Source organism: Aquarana catesbeiana, linkage group LG01, assembly GCF_042186555.1.
Source record: "Aquarana catesbeiana isolate 2022-GZ linkage group LG01, ASM4218655v1, whole genome shotgun sequence".
Lineage (NCBI taxonomy): Eukaryota > Metazoa > Chordata > Amphibia > Anura > Ranidae > Aquarana > Aquarana catesbeiana.
The window spans coordinates 1,239,411-1,267,185 of record NC_133324.1 but is presented as its reverse complement, the minus strand read 5'-3'; the positions used below and the strand labels follow the sequence as shown (position 1 = coordinate 1,267,185).

Below are 27,775 nucleotides of genomic sequence, written 5' to 3'. Positions count from 1 at the left end.
AGTAATAGTGCCCCATCATTGGTATCAGTGGAAGGAATAGTGCCCCATCATTGGTGTCAGTGGAAGGAATAGTGCCCCATCATTGGAAGGAATAGTGTCCCATCATTGGTATCAGTGAAAGGAATAATATCCCATCATTGGTGTCAGTGGAAGTAATAGTGCCCCATCATTGGTATCAGTGGAAGGAATAGTGCCCCATCATTGGTGTCAGTGGAAGGAATAGTGCCCCATCATTGGAAGGAATAGTGTCCCATCATTGGTATCAGTGGAAGGAATAGTGCCCCATCATTGGTGTCAGTGGAAGGAATAGTGCCCCATCATTGGAAGGAATAGTGTCCCATCATTGGTATCAGTGGGAGGAATAGTGACCCATCATTGGTATCAGTCGAAGGAATAGTACCCCACTGTTAATGTCAATGGAATGAACTCAGCCACACTGTTGTGTCAGTGGGAATTGTGCCCCATTGTTGGTGTCAGTGGGAGGAATAATGGCCCATCGTGGTATCAATAGAAGGAATTGTGCCCTATTGATGGCATCAGGGGGAAGAATAGTGTTGGTGTCAATAACAGAAATTATGCTGGTGTCAGTGGATGGAACAGTGCCCCAAGGGCTGGTTAAAGGCAACCAAAGGTTCGCATTTGGTACCTGTGCCGTAGTTTCGAGACCCCTGGTCTATACAAAGTAAAATGGGATTTTTGTACCTCCTGTAAAAATCAATTTCTTGCAGCTCATTGAGGGACACAAGGATTCAATGACTGTAGGGTTATACTGTCACCTACAGGAGGATTTGGACACTGTTAAAAAAAAATAGAAAGCTCAAAAAGCCACCTGAAGGACCTTACATCCAAAGCATCAAACGAGGCCTGAGCATCCACTTGGTAGAACTTGGAGAAGGTTTGAACAGAAGACGAGGTGGCTGCCTTACAAATCTGAGATTTGAACCTTGATGGTACTCAGGCCAGCTACTGTTCCAGAATTTTCTGGGGTGAAAGCTCTGTGCCTAGAACCCAACAAACTATGCCATTCATGTGTAACAGTATGCTTGCAGAAAATAGACAACTTAGCCGTCAGCTTCGTTGGAATCAACGATTTGGTGGTGCCTCAGTTTCTAAAGACCTGGGTGAAAAATTCTGGAACATAGAGTTCTGCCCAAGATGAGTCTTCTGGTTCCCACCTAAAGGTTGATGTATGCTGCTGTGGCCTTGTCCAACTGCATCCTGATCAAATGACCTTCCAGTCGAAATGTCATGGTTTTAGGAACAACTAAAATGCCTGAAAGCTTCAGCGGGTAGACCTGGAGATGAGATTTATCTAAAGTCCAAGTCTCCTGCACCAACAAGGTTTCCAGGACTCCTCCTTAGCCGAAAAGTCGCCATTCATCATGAATATCTTGAAGACAATAGAAGGACTCTCTCAACTCCAGAGTTAGATTCCTGAGCGAACATGCCAGGGGCAACCTGGCTTTGGGTATCAGCCAAATCGGTATTCCGTAGACTGAACTGACTTGACCAACCATGACAGAATGTTGAGTTGTAGTGTAAATGTCATGGAACTTGGCAAAGGGGACTGCTTTAAAGGAGGTCACCATCAGTCCCATGCAGGCATCAAGAGTTGGGTGAATCCTAAAACGGAAGAGTCAAAGACTGTGAATCAGTCAAGGAAAAAAGCCCTAACCCCACAGTGGACTGACCCCCCCAGTCATTGAGACCTTTCCTGTTCCAGTCTGAGGATATTTGTGGTGTGAGACTAGTGTTCTACCCTCCAACTGTCCAGTAACATACTGGGCCATTCTCTGACTACCTTCACCAGCCCAGGGCAGGAGCAGTAGTGGGATGATGCTTTCTCAATACTGAACAGTGAAAAAGGATACAGAGCACATGTGTGCGCTACTTCACCCAGCAGATGTTGTTAGCACCCTTAGCGTTAGCCCCTTCCACAGTAAAACCACTGCTAGTGGGAATTCTGAAATGAAACCAATGCTGCGAATAGCAAGGAACCTTCCAGTATTCAGCCTGATTAGCCTAATCAACAGAGTCGTTAGAGAAAAGGCAAACTGAACCTGGAAACCACTCTGCAGCTACATTTTACCAGGACACAATGCTAGGAAAGCACAAGTGGAACCCGATGCCTGAAGGTCACATTGCCATGGCCATGAATCTGGAAAGCACTCTGCAGCTAAGTTTTACCGGGACACAATGCCTGGGAAGCACAACAAGTAGCTGAAAGTCACACTGCCACGGCTCTGAACCTGGAAACCACACTGCTGCTAAGTTTTACTGGGGCACGATGCTGGAAAGCACCACAAAACAAACCCAATGGCTGAAGGTCACACTGCCATGGTCCTGAACCTGGAAACCACTCTGCAGCCAAGTTTTACTGGGACACAATGCCTGGAAATCAGCACACGTGAAAGCCAATGGCTGAAGGTCACACTGCCATGGTCCTAAACCTGGAAACCACTCTGCAGCTAAGTTTTATTGGGACACGATGCTTGGAAAGCACAAATGGAACCCGATGGCTGAAGGTCACACTGCCAATACTCTGAATCTGGAAACCACTCTGCAGCTACGTTTTACCAGGACACAATGCCAGGAAAGCAACACAAGTGGAACCCAGTGCCTGAAAGTCACATTGACATGGCCATGAACCTGGAAAGCACTCTGCAGCTAAGTTTTACCGGGACACAATGCCTGGGAAGCACCACAAGTGGCTGAAAGTCACACTGCCATGGCTCTGAACCTGGAAACCACACTGAAGTTTTACTGGGACACGATGCTTGGAAACACAAGTGGAAACCAATGGCTGAAGGTCACACTGCCGTGACTCTGAGCCTGGAAATCACTCTGCAGCTACGTTTTACTGGCACACAATGCCCGGAAATCAGCACAACTGAATCCCAAAGGCTGAAAGACGCACTGCCATGGCCCTGAACCTGGAAACCACTCTGCAGCCAAGTTTTACTGGGACACGATGCCTGGAAATCAGCAAAAGTGAAAACCAATGGCTGAAGGTCACAATGCCATGGTCCTGAACCTGGAAACCACTCTGCAGCTACGTTTTACTGGGACAGGATGCTTGGAAAGCACAAGTGGAACTCAATGGCTTAAGAACACTGCCATGGCCCTGACCCATGAAAGCGCTCTGCAGCTAAGTTTTCTAGGGACACGAAGCCTGGAAAGCACAAGTGGCTGAGGGTCACATTCCAGGCTACCTCTGCACAGGCTAGGAGGTAAAAAGCACTCCAAAATTAGGCCGATCTTGATCGCTCTTACATAGAGACTAGCTCAAGCACAGATGTAGTGAGGAAGAGTCCGCAATTCACTATGAAGCGAAGAAGAGTCCGCAATCCACTATGAAGCGCAGAAGAAGAGTCCACAATCTACTATGAAGGGAAGAAGAGTCCTCAATCCACTATGAAGTGAAGAAGAGTCCGCAATCCACTATGAAGGAAAGAAGAGTCCACAACCCACTATGAAGAGAAGAAGAGTCCACAACCCACTATGAAGCAAAGAAGAGTCCACAATCCACTATGAAGGAAAGAAGAGTCCGCAATCCACTATGAAGGGAAGAAGAGTCCACAATCCACTATGAAGTAAAGAAGAGTCCGCAATCCACTATGAAGGAAAGAAGAGTCCGCAATCCACTATGAAGGAAAGAAGAGTCCACAATCCACTATGAAGGAAAGAAGAGTCCGCAATCCACTATGAAGGAAAGAAGAGTCCACAATCCACTATGAAGGGAAGAAGAGTCCACAATCCACTATGAAGGAAAGAAGAGTCCACAATCCACTATGAAGGGAAGAAGAGTCCACAATCCACTACGAAGGGAAGAAGAGTCCACAATCCACTACGAAGGGAAGAAGAGTCCACAATCCACTACGAAGGGAAGAAGAGTCCACAATCCACTACGAAGGGAAGAAGAGTCCACAATCCACTATGAAGGGAAGAAGAGTCCACAATCCACTATGAAGGAAAGAAGAGTCCACAATCCACTATGAAGGAAAGAAGAGTCCACAATCCACTATGAAGGGAAGAAGAGTCCACAATCCACTATGAAGGAAAGAAGAGTCCACAATCCACTATGAAGAGAAGAAGAGTCCACAATCCACTATGAAGGGAAGAAGAGTTCACAATCCACTATGAAGAGAAGAAGAGTCCACAATCCACTATGAAGGGAAGAAGAGTCCACAATCCACTATGAAGGAAAGAAGAGTCCACAATCCACTATGAAGGAAAGAAGAGTCCACAATCCACTATGAAGGAAAGAAGAGTCCGCAATCCACTATGAAGGGAAGAAGAGTCCACAATCCACTATGAAGAGAAGAAGAGGAAGAAGAGTCCACAATCCACTATGAAGAGAAGAAGAGTCCGCAATCCACTATGAAGGAAAGAAGAGTCCACAATCCACTATGAAGGAAAGAAGAGTCCACAATCCACTATGAAGAGAAGAAGAGTCCGCAATCCACTATGAAGTGAAGAAGAGTCCGCAATCCATTATGAAGGGAAGAAGAGTCCACAATCCACTATGAAGGAAAGAAGAGTCCACAATCCACTATGAAGGGAAGAAGAGTCCACAATCTACTATGAAGTAAAGAAGAGTCCACAATCCACTATGAAGAGAAGAAGAGTCCGCAATCCAAGTTGACAACAAAAAGCTGGAAAAAGTTGGTTTGACTATTCCCAACACAGCTGAAAAAAAATGCCCATTCTTCTAGGACACTAGAAAAAAGCTGAGGCATGCTGGGTAGAGAAGGAGTTACCAATGTATTTTTTTTTTTTTTTGCGGTGTCCAAATCCTTCTGAAGGTGGCAGCATAACCCAACTGTATCCAATTTCCGTCTACGTGACACCTGCAGTTTGGATGGAGCTCCAATATTCCTTTACCCTGATAGTATAGGAGGGGCTTTCATTCATATTGCCCCATCTGGTGCCAGTCACATGACCAAACCCCAGCAGAGACGTGATCTCAGCTGAAGGATACGGGTACTGTTCAGGCAGAGGTGTAGCCAGCACTGCTGTGACGTTAGTACCTTTAGATGAGATCACATGTCCAGTACCCTCATCATGTGAACAGCACCAGAGAGACCCTGGAGCGGGGATACCGAACTTGGAGCAAACTAACAAATAAACAAAATGCTAAACCACCAAACTAATTCTTACTCTGTTCAGCCAGTTTTATGATTTGTCACACTGTGCAGACCAGGCCTGGTTTGGCTGTGGAGCTCCCCAGTGTCACGGCTTTGTCTCCAGCCTGCTCACTGACCAATAAAAACACATTATCCCCGCCGTTCCAAGGAGAAGGGACCTATAAAGCAGCAGTGACCTCCCTGGCTGTGCAGTGAAAGTCAGAAGACTGAACAGTTGTAGTTCCTACAGAGCTGCACAGGAGAACAGGGGCCAACATGGTGTCCAATTTTCATCCCTCTGTGGAGTCACATCCTGTTACTAGACCCTTCAACCACACAACAGATGCTGCATTGCCAGATGTTTTAGATGGATAAATAAAAGGTGTGTACAGGTGACCGCATTTCTACAGGTAGCATCTCTAGAACCTCTATATGCACAGAGAAAATCGGTGAGTGTAGGCGGAGTCTGCGGTCATAGCTCCACCAATAAGTGTACACCTAATGCTACAAGATGTCCTATATCTGCACATAGCGGATGATCTCGCTCAGATCGTATCCTGTCACGGCGAAGGATGACCCCTGAGGGTCGCAGAAGCGCGCTCCACAAATCTGAGTGTCTGCCACACATTCCGAATGGCGGTGCTCCACCTGGAATAGAAAAATAGATAAATCAGGTATAAAATATAAAACCTTTCTCACCAATAGACCCTTCAGAAGTAGAAGAGACCCCCCTTTACCTCAATAGAGCCGGACTCCACACAGCGATTCAACTGCCAGATCTGGACGAAGGAATCCTCGGCTCCGGAGAGAAGCTGGGGACACACAGACAAGGTGAGGATACAGGACAGATTTTATTTCTAAAAGGGGGTGGGGGAGAAAAATAAAGGGGGTGGGGGGGAGAAAAAAAAAGGGAGTGGGAGAGAAAAAAAAAGGGGGTGGGGGGAGAAAAAAAAGGGGGTGGGGGGAGAAAAAAAAAAGGGGGAGGAGAGAAAGAGAAAAAAAAAAGGGAGGAGGGAAAGGGAAAAGGAGGAGGGAAAAGGAAAGGGAAAGGGAGGAGGGAAAGGGAAAGGGAAAGGGAAGAGAAAGAGAGAAAAAAAAAAAAAAGGAGGGAGGGAGGAGAGAAAAAGAAAAAAAAAGGGGGAGGAGAGAAAGAGAAAAAAAAAAGGGAGGAGGGAAAAGGAAAGGGATGAGGGAAAAGGAAAGGGAAAGGGAGGAGGGAAAGGGAAAGGGAAGAGAAAGAGAGAAAAAAAAAAAAAAAAGAAGGAGGGAGGGAGGAGAGAAAAAGAAAAAAAAAAGGGGGAGGAGTGAAAGAGAGAGAAAAAAAAGAGAAAGAGAAAAAGAGAAAGGGGGGTGGGGGGGGAGAAAGAGGGAGAAAGGAGGAGAAGAGTGAGAAAGGATGAGAAAAGGGAGAAAGAAGAGAGAGTAGGGAGAAGAGGGAGAACGGAGAAGAGGGAGAGAAAGAAGGGAGAAGAAAGGAGGAGAGGGAAAAGAAGGAGAACAAAAGGAGAGGAAGAGGAAGAAGAAAGGAGAGGAGAGGAAAAGAAGAAGGAGGAGAGAGCAGTGTTGTGAATTCATGAAGAAATATATTTTATATTTACAGCAGAAACATGAGAGATGCTTCGGCCTCACAAAGTAGATGAACTGTGATGTTATTATAATTGAACTGTTGCCCTTTTGGAGACCTTTAGGACAAATTAGACGCTCTCATGTTTTACAAGCATGTATTGTGAGGAAAACTGTTGGAACAAAAACTGCTCTCGTCACAAAACAAGGAGATATTTACATGGTCTTAGTGAATAAATGAAAGCTGACACAAGACACAAGGTTATACAGACAATTCTCACATAGAGATAACCTCGCCTGGCATAAACCTATTGTGTTCAAGTGATGAACTGTTTAAATAGATAACACCTTGGCTAACAAAACTCATTGTATGAACTTTTAGGATGGTTTAGACAAGCAAGTCATTTCTAAACACCCAGTGAGAATGTTCATGGTCCATCTCAACACGTTAGAATGAGTTGAATATTGTGCCAGTCAAATATATTTTAAAAGTATCGATAAGGTTATTATAAGTCATTTCAAACTATCTATGACATTGTAGGTCACAGAGACATTATAATGTTGGCGTCTGCGGACCCAACAACTTTGCTATGAAGAAAATGTATATGAAAGTGTGATTTTATAAGTAGAAGTGTTTTAAGAAACTAATTAGTATTAGGAAAAACATATAATTATGATTATAACTATATAAAAGACTGTAGCCTATGCTTAGATAAACAAATATTCAGTGGAGATACCAGAAGTTATACAGGGATCCATATAGATAATCATTTTTATGTAGTATTGATTAATATATATAACAATGTGTGTATTTCCTAGATAGACCAGTCTGTATAGACATACATTTATAGAGACACATATATCTGTAACCAGTTTATATAATAGTGATTAATCAAGATTATACTGAGTGTATTTTACATTAGACCGATTACCAGAATATTTAAAGGTATATACTTATCCTTACCATTATACACATTATGAAAATAGAACGTATTAACTTAAAAGGATGGACTCAAAACACATGTGAGACACCTGGTGGTTGAAGGTGGTATTACTTGAACTCACTAAATTTCCAGAGAAGGTTAATAATTAAGTCTCCTAACCCAATGGGAAGTGAGCCACGGCCTTTTGGGCAGAGCCATTATAATTTTTATGGTCTTATTATCTGAAATAGTATTTAGAGGCAAGTAAGATGGAAGAGGAGAGAGGAGAGAAGAGGAGAGAGGAGAGAAGAGGAGAGAGGAGAGAAGAGGAGAGCTCAGGGGGAGAGCTCAGGGGGAGAGCTCAGGGATCCACCCTGAGGGGGGACACTGGGAGACACACACACTCCCAGACTGACACTCATGCACCATGCATGAATACATATCTTTACATTCATGAAGATTCCTCAACACCTAATACTTAGAACTCGGAGGTCACAAGAAGTAAATCCTCTTTAGGAGTATCCATTTTGAAACTACGGCAGCCATCTTAACTCTGGTAACCAGCCAATAGGAACAGTAGCCATCCTGGAATGGGTAATTATGTCATGTGATTTTATCTTGTATGTTCTCTCAAATACTGATGTATTGAATATTATACAATTGATAATCATTCTCCCGAATCAATAACCGCCTTGTAGATTTTTCTCTAAAGATTCAAGTTTTTCATCATATTTTTCTTTTTGCATAGTTGCCACATTTATTGCCAAAACAAACGTCTAATTTATTTCACATTTTTAACCACTTACTTACCTGCAGCAAAGTAACGGTTGGACGTGTGAAATACAGACGTTCTGTTTAATTGTCAAGTTCACAATGTTATTGATTCTACCGAGAAGTTATCATGGTGGTATTATGTCAGAGGGACGGGGCGCCCATTTTTACAAGTGTTTTTATTGATTTTCAAGACATTCATGTAACGCAATCGGTATTTTAATTCCATGTGATTATTTGTGTTTGTTTACCAATAAATAACTGTTTCGTATGACCACACGTCTCCGTGAATAAGTTTCACAAGTACAGACTGTATTTTGATTTTGTATCTTAAAAATATCTTCGTTAAAAATTACTCAATGATAATTGTTGTGCGGGAAACCTGTCCTTAAAAAGGCACAACTTATTCTGACTGATTATTCAGGACAGCAGGGAGAAGAGGGACAAGAGAGAAAGAGGAACAGAGGGGGAGGAAGAGAAGAAGAGATGATGAGAAGAGAAGACGAGAAGAGAGGGAGAGGAGGAAAAGAGAGGAAGAGGAGGAAGAGTGGAGAGGGAGAGGCGATGAGGAGAGAAAGGAGAAGAGAGACAGGAGAGGAGAGAGAAAGGGAGAGGAAAGGCGGAGGAGAGGGTGGAGGAGAGACAGAATGAGAAGAGAGGAGTGAAGTGATAGATGTGGAGAGAAAGTAGACAAGGGACAAGAGAAAGAGAGGAGAGGAAGAGAGGTGAGGAGAGTCATACTCTGCCAGTTTCAGGTGCCACATCCAGAGTGTAGATCCATCGGGCGTGGGCATCCAGCTCCGCACATACAGTACCCGTTGCGGCATCATACACCCGAATCTGACCCGTTCCATAAGCAGCTGCAATGACTCCATCCCACAGCTTCACTGAGGAACATGTCACCCTGCAGAACAGAACAGAGATCATCAGCTTCACTGAGGAACATGTCACCCTGCAGGACAGAGATCATCAGCTTCACTGAGGAACATGTCACCCTGCAGGACAGAGATCATCAGCTTCACTGAGGAACATGTCACCCTGCAGGACAGAGATCATCAGCTTCACTGAGGAACATGTCACCCTGCAGGACAGAACAGAGATCATCAGCTTCACTGAGGAACATGTCACCCTGCAGAACAGAGATCATCACTGAGAGATCACAGATTACAGAAGAATTCTGACTCTGATCTTCCAATGTGCTGTATCAGGCAGAGAAGTCATGTGATGTCCATAGCTGTCTCTTCTCAATCTTCTATAGAATGTAAACTGAACTGCACAGCTCTGCCCACATTGATGACATGCGAGGGAGTGACATCATTCAGGTCCGGCCAATCAAGATGGCAGAACTTGGAATACCACCAGCAAGGTCAGGCAAGTATACAGCATTTCCATATATCCTGTATACAAGTGGTTATGTCTAAGGTCCTAGCAAGGAGGCTGAAAGAAAAGATGACTACCTTGGTGCACCCGGACCAGGTAGGGTTTATACCAGGAAGAGAAGGGAGGGACAATAGAGTTCGTTCATTGCTTCTCCTGGAGTCTATTAATTCCAATGGGTCCCCAGGACTATTCCTGTCGATGGATGCTGAAAAAGCATTTGACAGGGTAGACTAGGGACTCATGATAAAAACATTGGAAGTAATGGGAGTAGGACCAAGACTGATCAAATGGATAAAAGTACTATATAACCACCCCCCTGCGTCTGTTAAGGTGAACTGAGTCTCTTCTTTACCATTTACAATGGAGAACGGAACCAGACAGGGGTGCCCGTTGTCACCTCTCCTATTTGTATTAACCTTGGAACCCCTGTTGGCTTCTGTCCGAAATAACCCAGATATCAGTGGGATTAAGATAGGGGCTGACGAGCACAAACTTGCGGCGTTTGCCGACGATGTGATCTTCTACATCAATAATCCAAGGATGACGATTCCAAATTTGCTGGAGATATTAAAAAAATATGGTGACATGTCAAACTTTAAAATCAATCTCAGCAAATCTGAAATCTTAAGTATAAAACGTACCTAAACAGGAAGAAGCTAAACTTCTTAAAGAATTCCATTTTCCATGGAGAAAGGAGTTAATCTGACTAACTCTTTGAGGAAAATATACCTAAACAACTATATCCCTTTGTTAGATGAGATTAAGAAGGAATCTCTCTCTTGGATCGGGCGCATTAATACTGGAAAAATGGTGTTAGCTCCGAAAATTCTCTATAAGTTTCAGATGCTTCCAATTCCTCTCCCACAATCTTACATGAGAGCTTTAAGCGGGATAATAATGAACTTTGTCTGGTGTGGCAAAAAACCACAAATAGCATTTACGGTACTGAATAGGGGGAAAAAACAGGGTGGCTTAGCCATCCCGGATTTAAAAAAAAATATTACAACGCAGTGGCACTTTCACGGGTGATAGAATGGGCAAGAGAGGGTTCAGATAAGAGATGGGTCAATATTGAGAATATTATGAGTAACACACAGCTAGGGCACATAATATGGAGCCCTCCATCACACAGAACATTGGGTCCAAATACACTAAAAATCTGGGATAGGATTCACTTACAAAATAACTGGGACTACAATTCACCCTTGATATATTTGAAGGACAACACATTTTTTATACCAGGGATGAGGGTAGTGGGAGGAATTTGGATAAAAAAAAAAAAAAAAAGGGAATGCACAATTGAAAGATATAATTAGAAGAATAAAATTAACCAGTTGCCACCCCGTCCACCGTCAAATGGTGGCGGGGCGGTGCAGCTCTTGTTCTGGGCCCCGTCATATGACGGTGGCACAGAACGGGTGCGCAGGGCGGCGATCGTGGCCGCACCGTGTTGCTAGGACACGGTGCGACACCGATCTGTGTAAAGAGCCGCGTTCGCGGCTCTTTAACCATGTGATCGGCTGTGTCCAATCACATCTGGTCACATGTAAACACGGAGATGCTGGTAATCGGCTCTCCTTACAGTGATAGAGGAGAGGAGAGACGATCAGCGGCATCACCTCACAGGGGGACAGCTAGGGAAGTAATCAGTGCCCTGATTACAATATATAAATAAAGTGTAAAAATACCATGCCCACCAATGCCAGCATACAGTGCCCACCAATGCCAGTGATCAGAGCCCACAAGTGGCAGCAATCAGTGCCCACAAGTGCCACAAATCAGTGCCCATTAGCCATGCCAGTCAGTGCTGGCAATTAGTGCCACCTATCAGTGCTGCCCATCAATGCCACCCATCAATGCCCATCAGTGCCCATCTGTACCGCCTATCAATGCCGCCTATCCGTGCCCACCAGTGCCGCCTCTCAGTGCCCACCACTGCCGCCTATTAGTGCCCATCAGTGCCGCCTATCAGTGCTCATCAATGCCACATATCAGTGCCACCTATCAGTGCCCATGAGTGTGGCATATTAGTGCCTCATCAGTGCCACCTCATCAATGCCCATAAGTGCCGCCTCATCAATGCCCACCAGTTCAGCCTCAGTGCCCATCAGTGCCGCCTCATCAGCGCACATCAGTGAAGGCGAAAAATTACTTAGTTACAAAATTTACTGACAGAAAAAAGTAAAAAAAAACTATTTTTTTTCTAAATTTTTGGTCTTTTTTTTTTGTAAAAAATAAAAAACCCAGCAGTGATTCATAGGTTGGATTTGATGGACTTGTGTCTTTTTTTAACCTCACCTACTATGTAACTATGTAACTATGTACATACCAGCAAAAGAAAGCTCTATTTGTGTAAGGAAAATGATAAAAAAAAAATGTGTTTGGGTACAGTGTAGCACGACCGCGCAATTGTCATTCAAAGTGCGACTGCGTTGAAAGCTGAAAAATGGCCTGGGCAGGAAGGGGGGTGTTCGTGCTTGGTAAGCAAGTGGTTAACACTTATCACGAGTTAAGAATAGACACGGTATGAATGACGATTGATGCAGCTCACTCATTTTGTCAGAAAAACTCCGGAAGCCTATTAGAAGTGAAGAAGACTAAAGGCCACTGGAGCCGCTCTGCACGAGAGAAAAATCAAAAAATAACATATCGAGACTTTATAAAATACAAATGCATAGAGAGGAACCGGATGTGCCGCCCTATATGAAGAAATGGGAAAAGGAATTGGGATCACAATGTAACAAACACACTTTAGTAAAAATTCAGAAACTGATACATTGTGCCTCAGTAGATACCAAGATGACCGAGACAAAACTATAAGTGCGTAGCAAGGTGGTAGGCGACACCAGACAAGATCAGTCAATTTCAAGAAATCCAAGAGAAATCCACGGAGTGTTGGAGAGGATGACGGGCCACGGGAACAATGGGAGTGTTGGAGAGGATGACGGGCCACGGGAACAATGGGAGTGTAGGAGAGGATGACGGGCCACGGGAACAATGGGAGTGTTGGAGAGGATGACGGGCCACGGGAACAATGGGAGTGTTGGAGAGGATGACGGGCCACGGGAACAATGGGAGTGTTTGAGAGGATGACGGGCCACGGGAACAATGGGAGTGTTGGAGAGGATGACGGGCCACGGGAACAATGGGAGTGTTTGAGAGGATGACGGGCCACGGGAACAATGGGAGTGTTGGAGAGGATGACGGGCCACAGGAACAATGGAAGTGTTGGAGAGGATGACGGGCCACGGGAACAATGGGAGTGTTGGAGAGGATGACGGGCCACGGGAACAATGGGAGTGTTGGAGAGGATGACGGGCCACAGGAACAATGGAAGTGTTGGAGAGGATGACGGGCCACAGGAACAATGGGAGTGTTGGAGAGGATGACGGGCCACAGGAACAATGGGAGTGTTGGAGAGGATGACGGGCCACGGGAACAATGGGAGTGTTGGAGAGGATGACGGGCCACAGGAACAATGGGAGTGTTGGAGAGGATGACGGGCCACAGGAACAATGGGAGTGTTGGAGACGATGACGGGCCACGGGAACAATGGGAGTGTTGGACAGGATGACGGGCCACGGGAACAATGGGAGTGTTGGAGAGGATGACGGGCCACGGGAACAATGGGAGTGTTGGAGACGATGACGGGCCACGGGAACAATGGGAGTGTTGGACAGGATGACGGGCCACGGGAACAATGGGAGTGTTGGAGAGGATGACGGGCCACGGGAACAATGGGAGTGTTGGACAGGATGACGGGCCACGGGAACAATGGGAGTGTTGGAGAGGATGACGGGCCACAGGAACAATGGGAGTGTTGGAGAGGATGACGGGCCACAGGAACAATGGGAGTGTTGAAGAGGATGACGGGCCACGGGAACAATGGGAGTGTTGGAGAGCATGACGGGCCACAGGAACAATGGCTCACATATGGTGGGAATGTCCCATCACCAAAGAATTTTGGAAGGAAATTTTACAGTTAATAAAGGAAATTACTAATAAAGAGATCCCGGAAGACCCGTGGACATGCTTGTTCCACGGGACAGCCGAATCAGCTACACAATATAAAACATCCATTGTCCCTATTCTGCTGAATGCTGCAAAGAGTCAGATACCGAAAAAAATGGCAGGAAAAAGGAAAGTCCTAAAATCCGGGATTGGATTTTTTGTGTAAATGAAATTAATAAACATACAGAGTGTAGATGATAGGGGAGTTGAAGCAGAAGAAGGGATAGAACCAAAGGATAAATGGGAAATGTGGCAAGCATATAAAAATAAATGTGGAGATACGTTGAGGAGATTACTCGTTTACCTGAAAGGGGTTAAGGTTAGAAAAATAAGTAGAAGAAACCTAAGCCTCTTCTGAAGACTGCCAGAGAGGGAAGGGAGGAAGGGGGGTGGGATTTCAGCTTAAGGGGGTGTTACGAGTTGTAAGATAAATTGTTTTTTTACAGTTGTCTTGGATGTTTGGTTTTGTTTTTGTATTTATAAAATAAAGAATAATAATAAAAAAAAAAAAAAGTGGTCATGTGACTATGTTCACCCCCTCCTGGGATTATATGCTGTACACACTGTGGATTATAAGTGAAGTATATGATAGACGGAGGGGTCCCCCTTTGTTTTGTCCTCCCCGTCTGTCTGTGCCGGGGGTATGGCCACTCACCCATACGCAGAGATCTTGGTGACCAGTCGGAAGTCCTCTCCGCTCTTCCAGACACAAAGCAGGCCGGAGTCGTCAGCTGTCACCAGGTCGGCCGCTCGGTCCTGTAACACAGACCGGGATAAGTACATAGGATGTGACTGGTGAGGATCTATATGGGACTACGGCCTCTTACCTGCCCTCCCCCGCACGTCTCGCTGGCGATGTCAGTGATGGAGTCTCTGTGCTCAGCCAGGACTTCGGCCAGTGTGATGTTGGTGCCTTTGGATGGAACGTCAAAGACCAGGACCAGACCAGAAGAGGTTCCTGCACAGGACAGTACCAACAATATCACTGCTATGGCCTGCAGGAGAGGGTCAGACACCATGGGCTTGCTACAGGAGACTATCAGACACCATGGGCTTGCTACAGGAGAGGGTCAGACATCATGGGCTTGCCACAGGAGAGGGTCAGACATCATGGGCTTGCCACAGGAGAGGGTCGGACACCATGGGCTTGCTACAGGAGAGGGTCAGACACCATGGGCTTGCTACAGGAGAGGGTCAGACACCATGGGCTTGCTACAGGAGAGGGTCAGACACCAAGGGCTTGCTACAGGAGAGGGTCAGAGACCATGGGCTTGCTACAGGAGAGCGTCAGAGACCATGGGCTTGCTACAGGAGAGGGTCAGAGACCATGGGCTTGCTACAGGAGAGCGTCAGAGACCATGGGCTTGCTACAGGAGAGCGTCAGAGACCATGGGCTTGCTACAGGACAGAGGCAGAGACCATGGGCTTGCTACAGGAGAGGGTCAGAGACCATGGGCTTGCTACAGGAGAGGGTCAGACACCATGGGCTTGCTACAGGACAGAGGCAGAGACCATGGGCTTGCTACAGGAGAGGGTCAGAGACCATGGGCTTGCTACAGGAGAGGGTCAGACACCATGGGCTTGCTACAGGAGAGGGTCAGACACCATGGGCTTGCTACAGGAGAGGGTCAGAGACCATGGGCTTGCTACAGGAGAGCGTCAGAGACCATGGGCTTGCCATAGGAGATGGTCAGAGAGTCTGGTGGAAGAAATATTGTCCAGGAACAGAGAGGTGAACTCACCAACACAGATGTACTGTCCTCCAGCGGGAGCGATACCGCGGGCAAACACCGCCTGAGCTGCGCACACAGAGAGAAGACAATAAGATAAACAGTACGTATATCCATACGATGCATCTACCCCACCAGGGAGGGAGGTACTTCACTCAGCCCTTCCCTCTTCAGGGTGACAGATAGAAGGGAGTAATTGGACTCAGCCCCTCCCACTGGCGTTGACACCAGTTGATCTATATGTTCTACTGACCCTGCGGAGTTTCCAGAGCATCCAGTGCGTGCCAGTACACCATGATGGATCCATCAGACTCATACATCTATAGGGGGAGAGGAGGGGGAGGGGTGAGTTACAGGATACTATACAGAGGTGCACAGGAGATGGGAGTGATCATGTGACCCACTTACCTGAATGCCTTTCTGTGAGGTCAGTACCAGCAGAACACGGGATGGCAGGACGCACCAGGAAGCCTGGAGAAGACAGAAAGGTTACAGAGGGGTGTGCAGCTCTGTCTCTGCTCCCCGAATCCCAACCGGTACCTGTACCCGATTCCCTGCACCTACCTTCCTACCAACCTGACCCACAGAGCTGCAGTCAGCTGCAGTGCCTACCACACTGCGGCATGTCACACAGGACCACGGCAAGCCACACAGGACCGCTGCATGCCACACGAGACTGCTGCATGCCACACGGGACTGCTGCATGCCACACGGGACTGCTGCATGCCACACGAGACTGCTGCATGCCACACGAGACTGCTGCATGTCACACAGGACCACAGCAAGCCACACAGGACCGCTGCATGCCACACGGGACCGCTGCATGCCACACGGGACCGCTGCATGCCACACGGGACCGCTGCATGCCACACGGGACCGCTGCATGCCACACGAGACCGCTGCATGCCACACGAGACCGCTGCATGCCACACGGGACCGCTGCATGCCACACGAGACCGCTGCATGCCACACGAGACTGCTGCATGCCACACGGGACAGGTACAAGTCATCTGTGGGTAGGTGAAACTCCACAGGACTCTGGTCAAGCTGGAATGACTCCACCTACCTGTGTGATGAGGGAGGAGCTCAGGGCCACACTCCCCTCTTTGGACTGTAGCTGACGGTGGGAGAAGTTGAGTCCGTCGGCAGAGGCGCTCACCATGTTGACAGTGTTGCCATGGACGACGGTGAAGTAGGTGAGGCTCTTGTCGCTGATGGGTAAGACACTGAGATTGTTGTAGAGCGCCGAGGCGCTGCTCTTCATCTGAATACTCTTATCCTTGCGATACATGGTGGAGCTTGCTGTGGGGGAGGAGAAGGTCAATCCCAGCATGCCTCTGTGACAACAATTCACTCACAACACTCTGTACATGACACCCTCCTGACCCCTGTACATTACACACTCCTGACCATTGTACTCTCTACATTGTACACTCCTGACCCCTGTACTCTGTACATTACACACTCCTGACCCCTGTACTCTGTACATTGTACACTCCTGACCCCTGTACTCTGTACATTACACACTCCTGACCCCTGTACTCTCTACATTGTACACTCCTGACCCTTGTACTCTGTACATTGCACACTCCTGACCCCTGTACTCTCTACATTGTACACTCCTGACCCTTGTACTCTGTACATTGCACACTCCTGACCCCTGTACTCTCTACATTGTACACTCCTGACCCTTGTACTCTGTACATTGCACACTCCTGACCCCTGTACTCTCTACATTGTACACTCCTGACCCCTGTACTCTGTACATTGCACACTCCTGACCCCTGTACTCTCTACATTGTACACTCCTGACCCTTGTACTCTGTACATTGCACACTCCTGACCCCTGTACTCTGTACATTACACACTCCTGACCCCTGTACTCTCTACATTGTACACTCCTGACCCTTGTACTCTGTACATTGCACACTCCTGACCCCTGTACTCTCTACATTGTACACTCCTGACCCCTGTACTCTGTACATTGCACACTCCTGACCCCTGTACTCTCTACATTGTACACTCCTGACCCCTGTACTCTCTACATTGTACACTCCTGACCCCTGTACTCTGTACATTACACACTCCTGACCCCTGTACTCTGTACATTACACACTCCTGACCCCTGTACTCTGTACATTACACACTCCTGACCCCTGTACTCTGTACATTGCACACTCCTGACCCCTGTACTCTCTACATTGTACACTCCTGACCCCTGTACATTACACGCTCCTGACCCCTGTACATTACACGCTCCTGACCCCTGTACATTACACGCTCCTGACCCCTGTACATTACACGCTCCTGACCCCTGTACATTACACGCTCCTGACCCCTGTACTCTGTACTTGACACCCTCCTGACCCCTGTACTCTGTACATGACACCCTCCTGACCCCTGTACTCTGTACATTACACATTCCTCACCCCTGTACACTGCACATTACACACTCCTCACCCCTGTACATTACACACTCCTCACCCCTGTACATTACACACTCCTCACCCCTGTACATTACACACTCCTCACCCCTGTACACTGTACATTACACACTCAGGACCCCTGTACACTGTACATTACACACTCAGGACCCCTGTACTCTGTACATTAAACACTCAGGACCCCTGTACTCTGTACATTAAACACTCAGGACCCCTGTACTCTGTACATTAAACACTCAGGACCCCTGTACTCTGTACATTAAACACTCAGGACCCTTGTACTCTGTACATTAAACACTCAGGACCCCTGTACTCTGTACATTAAACACTCAGGATCCCTGTACTCTGTACATTAAACACTCCTTGCCCCTGTACACTGTACATTAAACACTCCTTACCCCTGTACTCTGTACATTACACACTCCTGACCCCTGTACTCTGTATATTACACACTCCTGACCCCTGTACTCTGTACATTAAACACTCCTGTACTCTGTACATTAAACACTCCTGTACTCTGTACATTACACACTCCTGATCCCTGTACATTACACACTCCTGATCCCTGTACATTACACACTCCTCACCCCTGTACATTACACACTCCTCACCCCTGTACATTACACACTCCTCACCCCTGTACTCTGTACATTACACACCCCTGTACACTGTACATTACACACTCCTGCCCCTGTACACTGTACATTACACACTCCTGACCCCTGCACATTACACACTTTTGCCACTGTACATTACACACTTCTGACCCCTGTACTCTGTACATTACACACTCCTGACCCCTGTACATTACACACTCCTGACCCCCGTACATTGCACACTTCTGACCCCCGTACATTGCACACTTCTGACCCCCGTACATTGCACACTTCTGACCCCCGTACATTGCACACTTCTGACCCCTGTACATTGCACACTCCTGACCCGTGTACACTGTACATTACACACTCCTGACCCGTGTACACTGTACATTACACACTCCTGACCCCTGTACACTGTACATTACACACTCCTGACCCCTGTACTCTGTACATTACACACTCCTCACCCATGTAGTCTGTACATTACACACTCCTCACCCCCGTACATTGCACACTTCTGACCTCTGTACATTGCACACTTCTGACCCCTGTACATTGCACACTTCTGACCCCTGTACATTGCACACTTCTGACCCCTGTACACTGTACATTACACGCTCCTGACCCCTGTACACTGTACATGACACGCTCCTGACCCCTGTACATGACACGCTCCTGACCCCTGTACATGACACGCTCCTGACCCCTGTACATGACACGCTCCTGACCCCTGTACATGACACGCTCCTGACCCCTGTACATGACACGCTCCTGACCCCTGTACATGACACGCTCCTGACCCCTGTACTCTGTACATGACACACTCCTGACCCCTGTACTCTGTACATGACACCCTCCTGACCCCTGTACTCTGTACATGACACCCTCCTGACCCCTGTACTCTGTACATGACACCCTCCTGACCCCTGTACTCTGTACATGACACCCTCCTGACCCCTGTACTCTGTACATGACACCCTCCTGACCCCTGTACTCTGTACATGACACCCTCCTGACCCCTGTACTCTGTACATGACACCCTCCTGACCCCTGTACTCTGTACATGACACCCTCCTGACCCCTGTACATGACACACTCCTCACCCCTGTACACTGCACATTACACACTCAGGACCCCTGTACTCTGTACATTACACACTCCTGATCCCTGTACATTACACACTCCTGATCCCTGTACATTACACACTCCTGATCCCTGTACATTACACACTCCTCACCCCTGTACATTACACACTCCTCACCCCTGTACATTACACACTCCTCACCCCTGTACATTACACACTCCTCACCCCTGTACATTACACACTCCTCACCCCTGTACTCTGTACATTACACACCCCTGTACACTGTACATTACACACCCCTGTACATTACACACTCCTGCCCCTGTACACTGTACATTACACACTCCTGCCCCTGTACACTGTACATTACACACTCCTGACCCCTGCACATTACACACTTTTGCCACTGTACATTACACACTCCTGACCCCTGTACTCTGTACATTACACACTCCTGACCCCTGTACTCTGTACATTACACACTCCTGACCCCTGTACTCTGTACATTACACACTCCTGACCCCTGTACTCTGTACATTACACACTCCTGACCCCTGTACATTACACACTCCTGACCCCCGTACATTACACACTTCTGACCCCCGTACATTGCACACTTCTGACCCCCGTACATTGCACACTCCTCACCCCTGTACATTACACACTCCTCACCCCTGTACTCTGTACATTACACACCCCTGTACACTGTACATTACACACCCCTGTACATTACCCACTCCTGCCCCTGTACACTGTACATTACACACTCCTGACCCCTGCACATTACACACTTTTGCCACTGTACATTACACACTTCTGACCCCTGTACTCTGTACATTACACACTCCTGACCCCTGTACTCTGTACATTACACACTCCTGACCCCTGTACTCTGTACATTACACACTCCTGACCCCTGTACATTACACACTCCTGACCCCCGTACATTACACACTTCTGACCCCCGTACATTGCACACTTCTGACCCCCGGACATTACACACTCCTGACCCCCGTACATTACACACTCCTGACCCCTGTACACTGTACATTACACACTCCTGACCCCTGTACACTGTACATTACACACTCCTCACCCATGTAGTCTGTACATTACACACTCCTCACCCCCGTACATTGCACACTTCTGACCCCCGTACATTGCACACTTCTGACCCCCGTACATTGCACACTCCTCACCCCTGTACATTACACACTCCTCACCCCTGTACTCTGTACATTACACACCCCTGTACACTGTACATTACACACCCCTGTACATTACCCACTCCTGCCCCTGTACACTGTACATTACACACTCCTGACCCCTGCACATTACACACTTTTGCCACTGTACATTACACACTTCTGACCCCTGTACATTACACACTCCTGACCCCCGTACATTACACACTCCTGACCCGTGTACACTGTACATTACACACTCCTGACCCCTGTACTCTGTACATTACACACTCCTGACCCCAGTACTCTGTACATTACACACTCCTGACCCCTGTACTCTGTACATTACACACTCCTGACCCCTGTACATTACACACTCCTGACCCCTGTACATTACACACTCCTGACCCCCGTACATTGCACACTTCTGACCCCCGTACATTGCACACTTCTGACCCCCGTACACTGCACACTTCTGACCCCCGTACATTGCACACTCCTCACCCCTGTACATTACACACTCCTCACCCCTGTACATTACACACTCCTCACCCCTGTACTCTGTACATTACACACCCCTGTACACTGTACATTACACACCCCTGTACATTACCCACTCCTGCCCCTGTACACTGTACATTACACACTCCTGACCCCTGCACATTACACACTTTTGCCACTGTACATTACACACTTCTGACCCCTGTACTCTGTACATTACACACTCCTGACCCCTGTACACTGTACATTACACACTCCTGACCCCTGTACTCTGTACATTACACACTCCTGACCCCTGTACTCTGTACATTACACACTCCTGACCCCTGTACTCTGTACATTACACACTCCTGACCCCTGTACTCTGTACATTACACACTCCTGACCCCTGTACTCTGTACATTACACACTCCTGACCCCTGTACTCTGTACATTACACACTCCTGACCCCTGTACTCTGTACATTACACACTCCTGACCCCTGTACTCTGTACATTACACACTCCTGACCCCTGTACTCTGTACATTACACACTCCTGACCCCTGTACATTACACACTCCTGACCCCCGTACATTGCACACTTCTGACCCCCGTACATTGCACACTTCTGACCCCCGTACATTGCACACTTCTGACCCCCGTACATTACACACTTCTGACCCCCGTACATTACACACTCCTGACCCCTGTACACTGTACATTACACACTCCTGACCCCTGTACACTGTACATTACACACTCCTGACCCCTGTACACTGTACATTACACACTCCTGACCCCTGTACACTGTACATTACACACTCCTCACCCCTGTACTCTGTACATTACACACTCCTCACCCCTGTACATTACACACTCCTGACCCCCGTACATTGCACACTTCTGACCCCTGTACATTGCACACTTCTGACCCCTGTACATTGCACACTTCTGACCCGTGTACACTGTACATTACACACTCCTGACCCGTGTACACTGTACATTACACACTCCTGACCCCTGTACTCTGTACATTACACACTCCTCACCCCTGTACTCTGTACATTACACACTCCTGACCCCTGTACTCTGTACATTACACACTCCTGACCCCTGTACTCTGTACATTACACACTCCTGACCCCTGTACTCTGTACATTACACACTCCTGACCCCTGTACTCTGTACATTACACACTCCTCACCCCTGTAGTCTGTACATTACACACTCCTCACCCCTGTAGTCTGTACATTACACACTCCTCACCCCTGTAGTCTGTACATTACACACTCCTCACCCCTGTAGTCTGTACATTACACACTCCTGACCCCTGTACTCTGTACATTACACACTCCTCACCCCTGTAGTCTGTACATTACACACTCCTCACCCCTGTACATTACACACTCCTGACCCATGTACATCACACATTCCTCATCCCTGTACAGTATATACTCCTGACCCTTGTACCCTGCACATTACACAATCCTTAGCCCTGTACATCACACACTCCTGACCCCTGTTCACTACGCACTCCTGACCCATGTTCACTACGCACTCCTGACCCCTGTACATTACACACTCCTGACCCCTGTACTCTGTACATTACACACTCCTGATCCCTGTACATTACACACTCCTGACCCCTGTACACTGTACATTACACACTCCTGACCCCTGTACTCTGTACATTACACACTTCTGACCCCCGTACATTGCACACTTCTGACCCCCGTACATTGCACACTTCTGACCCCCGTACATTGCACACTTCTGACCCCCGTACATTGCACACTCCTGACCCGTGTACACTGTACATTACACACTCCTGACCCGTGTACACTGTACATTACACACTCCTGACCCCTGTACACTGTACATTACACACTCCTGACCCCTGTACACTGTACATTACACACTCCTCACCCCTGTAGTCTGTACATTACACACTTCTCACCCCTGTAGTCTGTACATTACACACTCCTCACCCCTGTAGTCTGTACATTACACACTCCTCACCCCTGTACATTACACACTCCTGACCCCCGTACATTGCACACTTCTGACCCCTGTACATTGCACACTTCTGACCCCTGTACATTGCACACTTCTGACCCCTGTACATTGCACACTTCTGACCCCTGTACACTGTACATTACACACTCCTGACCCGTGTACACTGTACATTACACACTCCTGACCCTGTACACTGTACATTACACACTCCTGACCCCTGTACACTGTACATTACACACTCCTGACCCCTGTACTCTGTACATTACACACTCCTCACCCCTGTAGTCTGTACATTACACACTCCTCACCCCTGTAGTCTGTACATTACACACTCCTCACCCCTGTAGTCTGTACATTACACACTCCTCACCCCCGTACATTACACACTCCTCACCCCTGTACATTACACACTCCTCACCCCTGTACATTACACACTCCTCACCCCTGTACATTACACACTCCTCACCCCTGTACATTACACATTCCTCATCCCTGTACTCTGTACAGTATATACTCCTGACCCTTGTACCCTGCACATTACACACTCCTTAGCCCTGTACATCACACACTCCTTAGCCCTGTACATTACGCACTCCTCACCCCTGTTCACTACGCACTCCTCACCCCTGTTCACTACGCACTCCTGACCCCTGTTCACTACGCACTCCTGACCCCTGTTCACTACGCACTCCTGACCCCTGTTCACTACGCACTCCTGACCCCTGTTCACTACGCACTCCTGACCCCTGTTCACTACGCACTCCTGACCCCTGTTCACTACGCACTCCTCCTGACCCCTGTTCACTACGCACTCCTCCTGACCCCTGTTCACTACGCACTCCTCCTGACCCCTGTTCACTACGCACTCCTCCTGACCCCTGTACTCTGTACATTACACACTCCTGACCCCTGTACTCTGTACATTACACACTCCTCCTGACCCCTGTACTCTGTACATTACACACTCCTCACCCCTGTACATTACACACTCCTCACCCCTGTACATTACACACTCCTGACCCATGTACATCACACATTCCTCATCCCTGTACAGTATATACTCCTGACCCTTGTACCCAGCACATTACACAATCCTTAGCCCTGTACATCACACACTCCTTAGCCCTGTACATTACGCACTCCTGACCCCTGTACATTACGCACTCCTGACCCCTGTTCACTACGCACTCCTGACCCCTGTACTCTGTACATTACACACTCCTGACCCCTGTACTCTGTACATTACACACTTCTGACCCCCGTACATTGCACACTTCTGACCCCCGTACATTGCACACTTCTGACCCCCGTACATTGCACACTCCTCAACCTGTAGTCTGTACATTACACACTCCTCACCCCTGTAGTCTGTACATTACACACTCCTCACCCCTGTACATTACACACTCCTCACCCCTGTACATTACACACTCCTCACCCTGTACATTACACACTCCTCACCCCTGTACATTACACATTCCTCATCCCTGTACTCTGTACAGTATATACTCCTGACCCTTGTACCCTGTATATTACACACTCCTTAGCCCTGTACATTACACACTCCTGACCCCTGTACATTACGCACTCCTGACCCCTGTACACTACGCACTCCTGACCCCTGTACACTACGCACTCCTGACCCCTGTACACTACGCACTCCTGACCCCTGTACACTACGCACTCCTGACCCCTGTACACTACGCACTCCTGACCCCTGTACACTACGCACTCCTCACCCCTGTACACTACGCACTCCTCACCCCTGTACACTACGCACTCCTCACCCCTGTACACTACGCACTCCTCACCCCTGTACACTACGCACTCCTCACCCCTGTACATTACACACTCCTCACCCCTGTACTCTGTACATTACACACTCCTGACCCCTGTACTCTGTACATTACACACTCCTCACCCCTGTACATTACACACTCCTCACCCCTGTACATTACACACTCCTCACCCCTGTACATTACACACTCCTCACCCCTGTACTCTGTACATTACACACTCCTCACCCCTGTAGTCTGTACATTACACACTCCTCACCCCTGTACATTACACACTCCTCACCCCTGTACTCTGTACATTACACACTCCTCACCCTTGTACTCTGTACATTACACACTCCTCACCCCTGTACATTACACATTCCTCAGCCCTGTACTCTGTATATTACATACCCCTGACCCCTGTACTCTGTACATTACACACTCCTGACCCCTGTACTCTGTACATTACACACTCCTCACCCCTGTACTCTGTATATTACATACCCCTGACCCCTGTACTCTGTACATTACACACTCCTCACCCCTGTACTCTGTACATTACACACTCCTGACCCCTGTACTCTGTACATTACACATTCCTCAGCCCTGTACTCTGTACATTACACACCCCTTACCTGGACAAACAATTATCTCTGGTCCTAGGATAGAGAAGTGTGACAGGTCCTATTTTTAGAGAGTAGTATGGACATATAAAGGTGAGGTTAAGGCCTCTATGGGGGGGGGGGTGTGGAGGATCCTCTATGGGGGGGGGATCCTCTATGGGGGGAGATTCTCTATGGGGGGGAGATTCTCTATGGGGGGGTCCTCTATGGGGGTATCCTCTATGAGGGGGGGATCCTCTATGGGGGGGGGGATCCTCTATGGGGGGGGATCCTCTATGGGGTGGTGTGGGATCTTCTATGGGGGGAGGGGGGGATCATCTATGGGGGGAGGGGGGGGATCATCTATGGGGGGAGGGGGGGGATCATCTATGGGGTGGAGGTGGGGGATTCTCTATGGGGGGGAGGGGGGGATTCCCTATGGGGGGGAGGGGGGGGGATCCTCTATGGGGGGGGGGAGATTCTCTATGGGGGGATCCTCTATGGGGGGGTCCTCTATGAGGGGGGATCCTCTATGGGGGGGGATCCTCTATGGGGGGGGGAGGGGGGATATCCTCTATGGGGGGAGGGGGGGGATTCTTTATGGGGGGAGGGGGGGATTCTCTATGGGGGGGAGATTCTCTATGGGGGGGGGGGATTCTCTATGGGGGGGAGGGGGGAGGGGGGATTCCCTATGGGGGGGAGGTGGGGGATCCTCTATGGGGGGAGGGGGGATTCTCTATGCGGGGGTCCTCTATGAGGGGGGATCCTCTATGGGGGGGGGGATCCTCTATGGGGGGGGGGATCCTCTATGGGGGGGGATCCTCTATGGGGGGGGGGATCCTCTATGGGGGGGAGGGGGGATATCCTCTATGGGGGGAGGGGGGATTCTTTATGGGGGGAGGGGGGGAGATTCTCTATGGGGGGGAGGGGGGATTCTCTATGGGGGGGAGGGGGGAGGGGGGATTCCCTATGGGGGGGAGGTGGGGGATCCTCTATGGGGGGGGGGATCCTCTATGGGGGGGGATCCTCTATGGGTGGATTCTCTATGGGGGGGAGGGGGGATATCCTCTATGGGGGGAGGGGGGGATTCTTTATGGGGGGAGGGGGCGAGATTCTCTATGGGGGGGAGATTCTCTATGGGGGGGTCCTCTATGAGGGGGGATCCTCTATGAGGGGGAGATCCTCTATGGGGGGAGGGGGGGAAGATTATCTATGGGGGGGTCCTCTATGAGGGGGGATCCTCTATGAGGGGGGGGATCCTCTATGGGGGGGAGGGGGGGATTCTCTATGGGGGGAGGTGGGGGATTCTCTATGGGGGGGAGGGGGGGATTCTCTATGGGGGGAGGGGGGGGATTCTCTATGGGGAGGGGGGGATTCTCTATGGGGGGGGAGGGGGGGGATTCTCTATGGGGAGGGGGGGATTCTCTATGGGGGGGAGGGGGGGGATTCTCTATGGGGAGGGGGGGATTCTATATGGGGGGAGGGGGGATTCTCTATGGGGAGGGGGGGATTCTCTATGGGGAGGAGGGGGGGATTCTATATGGGGGGAGGGGGGGGATTCTCTATGGGGGGAGGGGGGATTCTCTATGGGGAGGAGGGGGGATTCTCTATGGGGAGGAGGGGGGGGATTCTATATGGGGGGAGAGGGGGGATTCTATATGGGGGGAGGGGGATTCTATATGGGGGGAGGGGGATTCTCTATGGGGGGAGGGGGGATTCTCTATGGGGAGGGGGGGGGATTCTCTATGGGGAGGAGGGGGGATTCTCTATGGGGAGGGGGGGGATTCTCTATGGGGAGGAGGGGGGATCTCTATGGGGAGGAGGGGGGGGATTCTATATGGGGGGAGGGGGATTCTCTATGGGGGGGAGGGGGGGGATTCTCTATGGGGGGAGGGGGGATTCTCTATGGGGGGGAGGGGGGGATTCTCTATGGGGAGGAGGGGGGATTCTATATGGGGGGAGGGGGAATTCTCTATGGGGGGAGGGGGATTCTCTATGGGGAGGAGGGGGGGATTCTCTATGGGGGGGAGGGGGGGGATTCTCTTTGGGGGGGAGGGGGGGGATTATCTGTCTCGCGTGGTGT

At 48.8% G+C, this 27,775-nt stretch overlaps 1 protein-coding gene across 1 annotated transcript; it reads right to left on the bottom strand.

Moving 5' to 3' along the window:
- WDR54 (WD repeat domain 54) lies at positions 1 to 25,776 on the bottom strand. The gene is made up of 10 exons (XM_073617330.1): positions 25,726 to 25,776; positions 16,571 to 16,806; positions 15,913 to 15,975; positions 15,758 to 15,824; positions 15,517 to 15,573; positions 14,602 to 14,732; positions 14,430 to 14,530; positions 9,125 to 9,287; positions 5,864 to 5,938; positions 1 to 5,774 (listed from the first exon to the last, which is right to left on the bottom strand). The coding sequence occupies exons 2-10, from the start codon at positions 16,793 to 16,795 to the stop codon at positions 5,643 to 5,645; spliced, it is 1,014 nt and encodes a 337-aa protein (XP_073473431.1). The 5' UTR covers positions 16,796 to 16,806; positions 25,726 to 25,776; the 3' UTR covers positions 1 to 5,642.
- Between the last annotated feature and the right edge of the window lie 1,999 nt (positions 25,777 to 27,775).

Bases quoted from the DNA above. Each gene is read 5' to 3' on its own strand.
- WDR54 (XM_073617330.1), bottom strand. From the start codon at position 16,795: ATGTATCGCAAGGATAAGAGTATTCAGATGAAGAGCAGCGCCTCGGCG. The intron at 15,825-15,912 runs GTAAGTGGGTCA...CTCCCCCTATAG, and splicing joins CCTCACAGAAAGGCATTCAG to ATGTATGAGTCTGATGGATC. The intron at 9,288-14,429 runs GTGAGTGGCCAT...TCTGTTCTGCAG, and splicing joins ACCAAGATCTCTGCGTATGG to GGTGACATGTTCCTCAGTGA.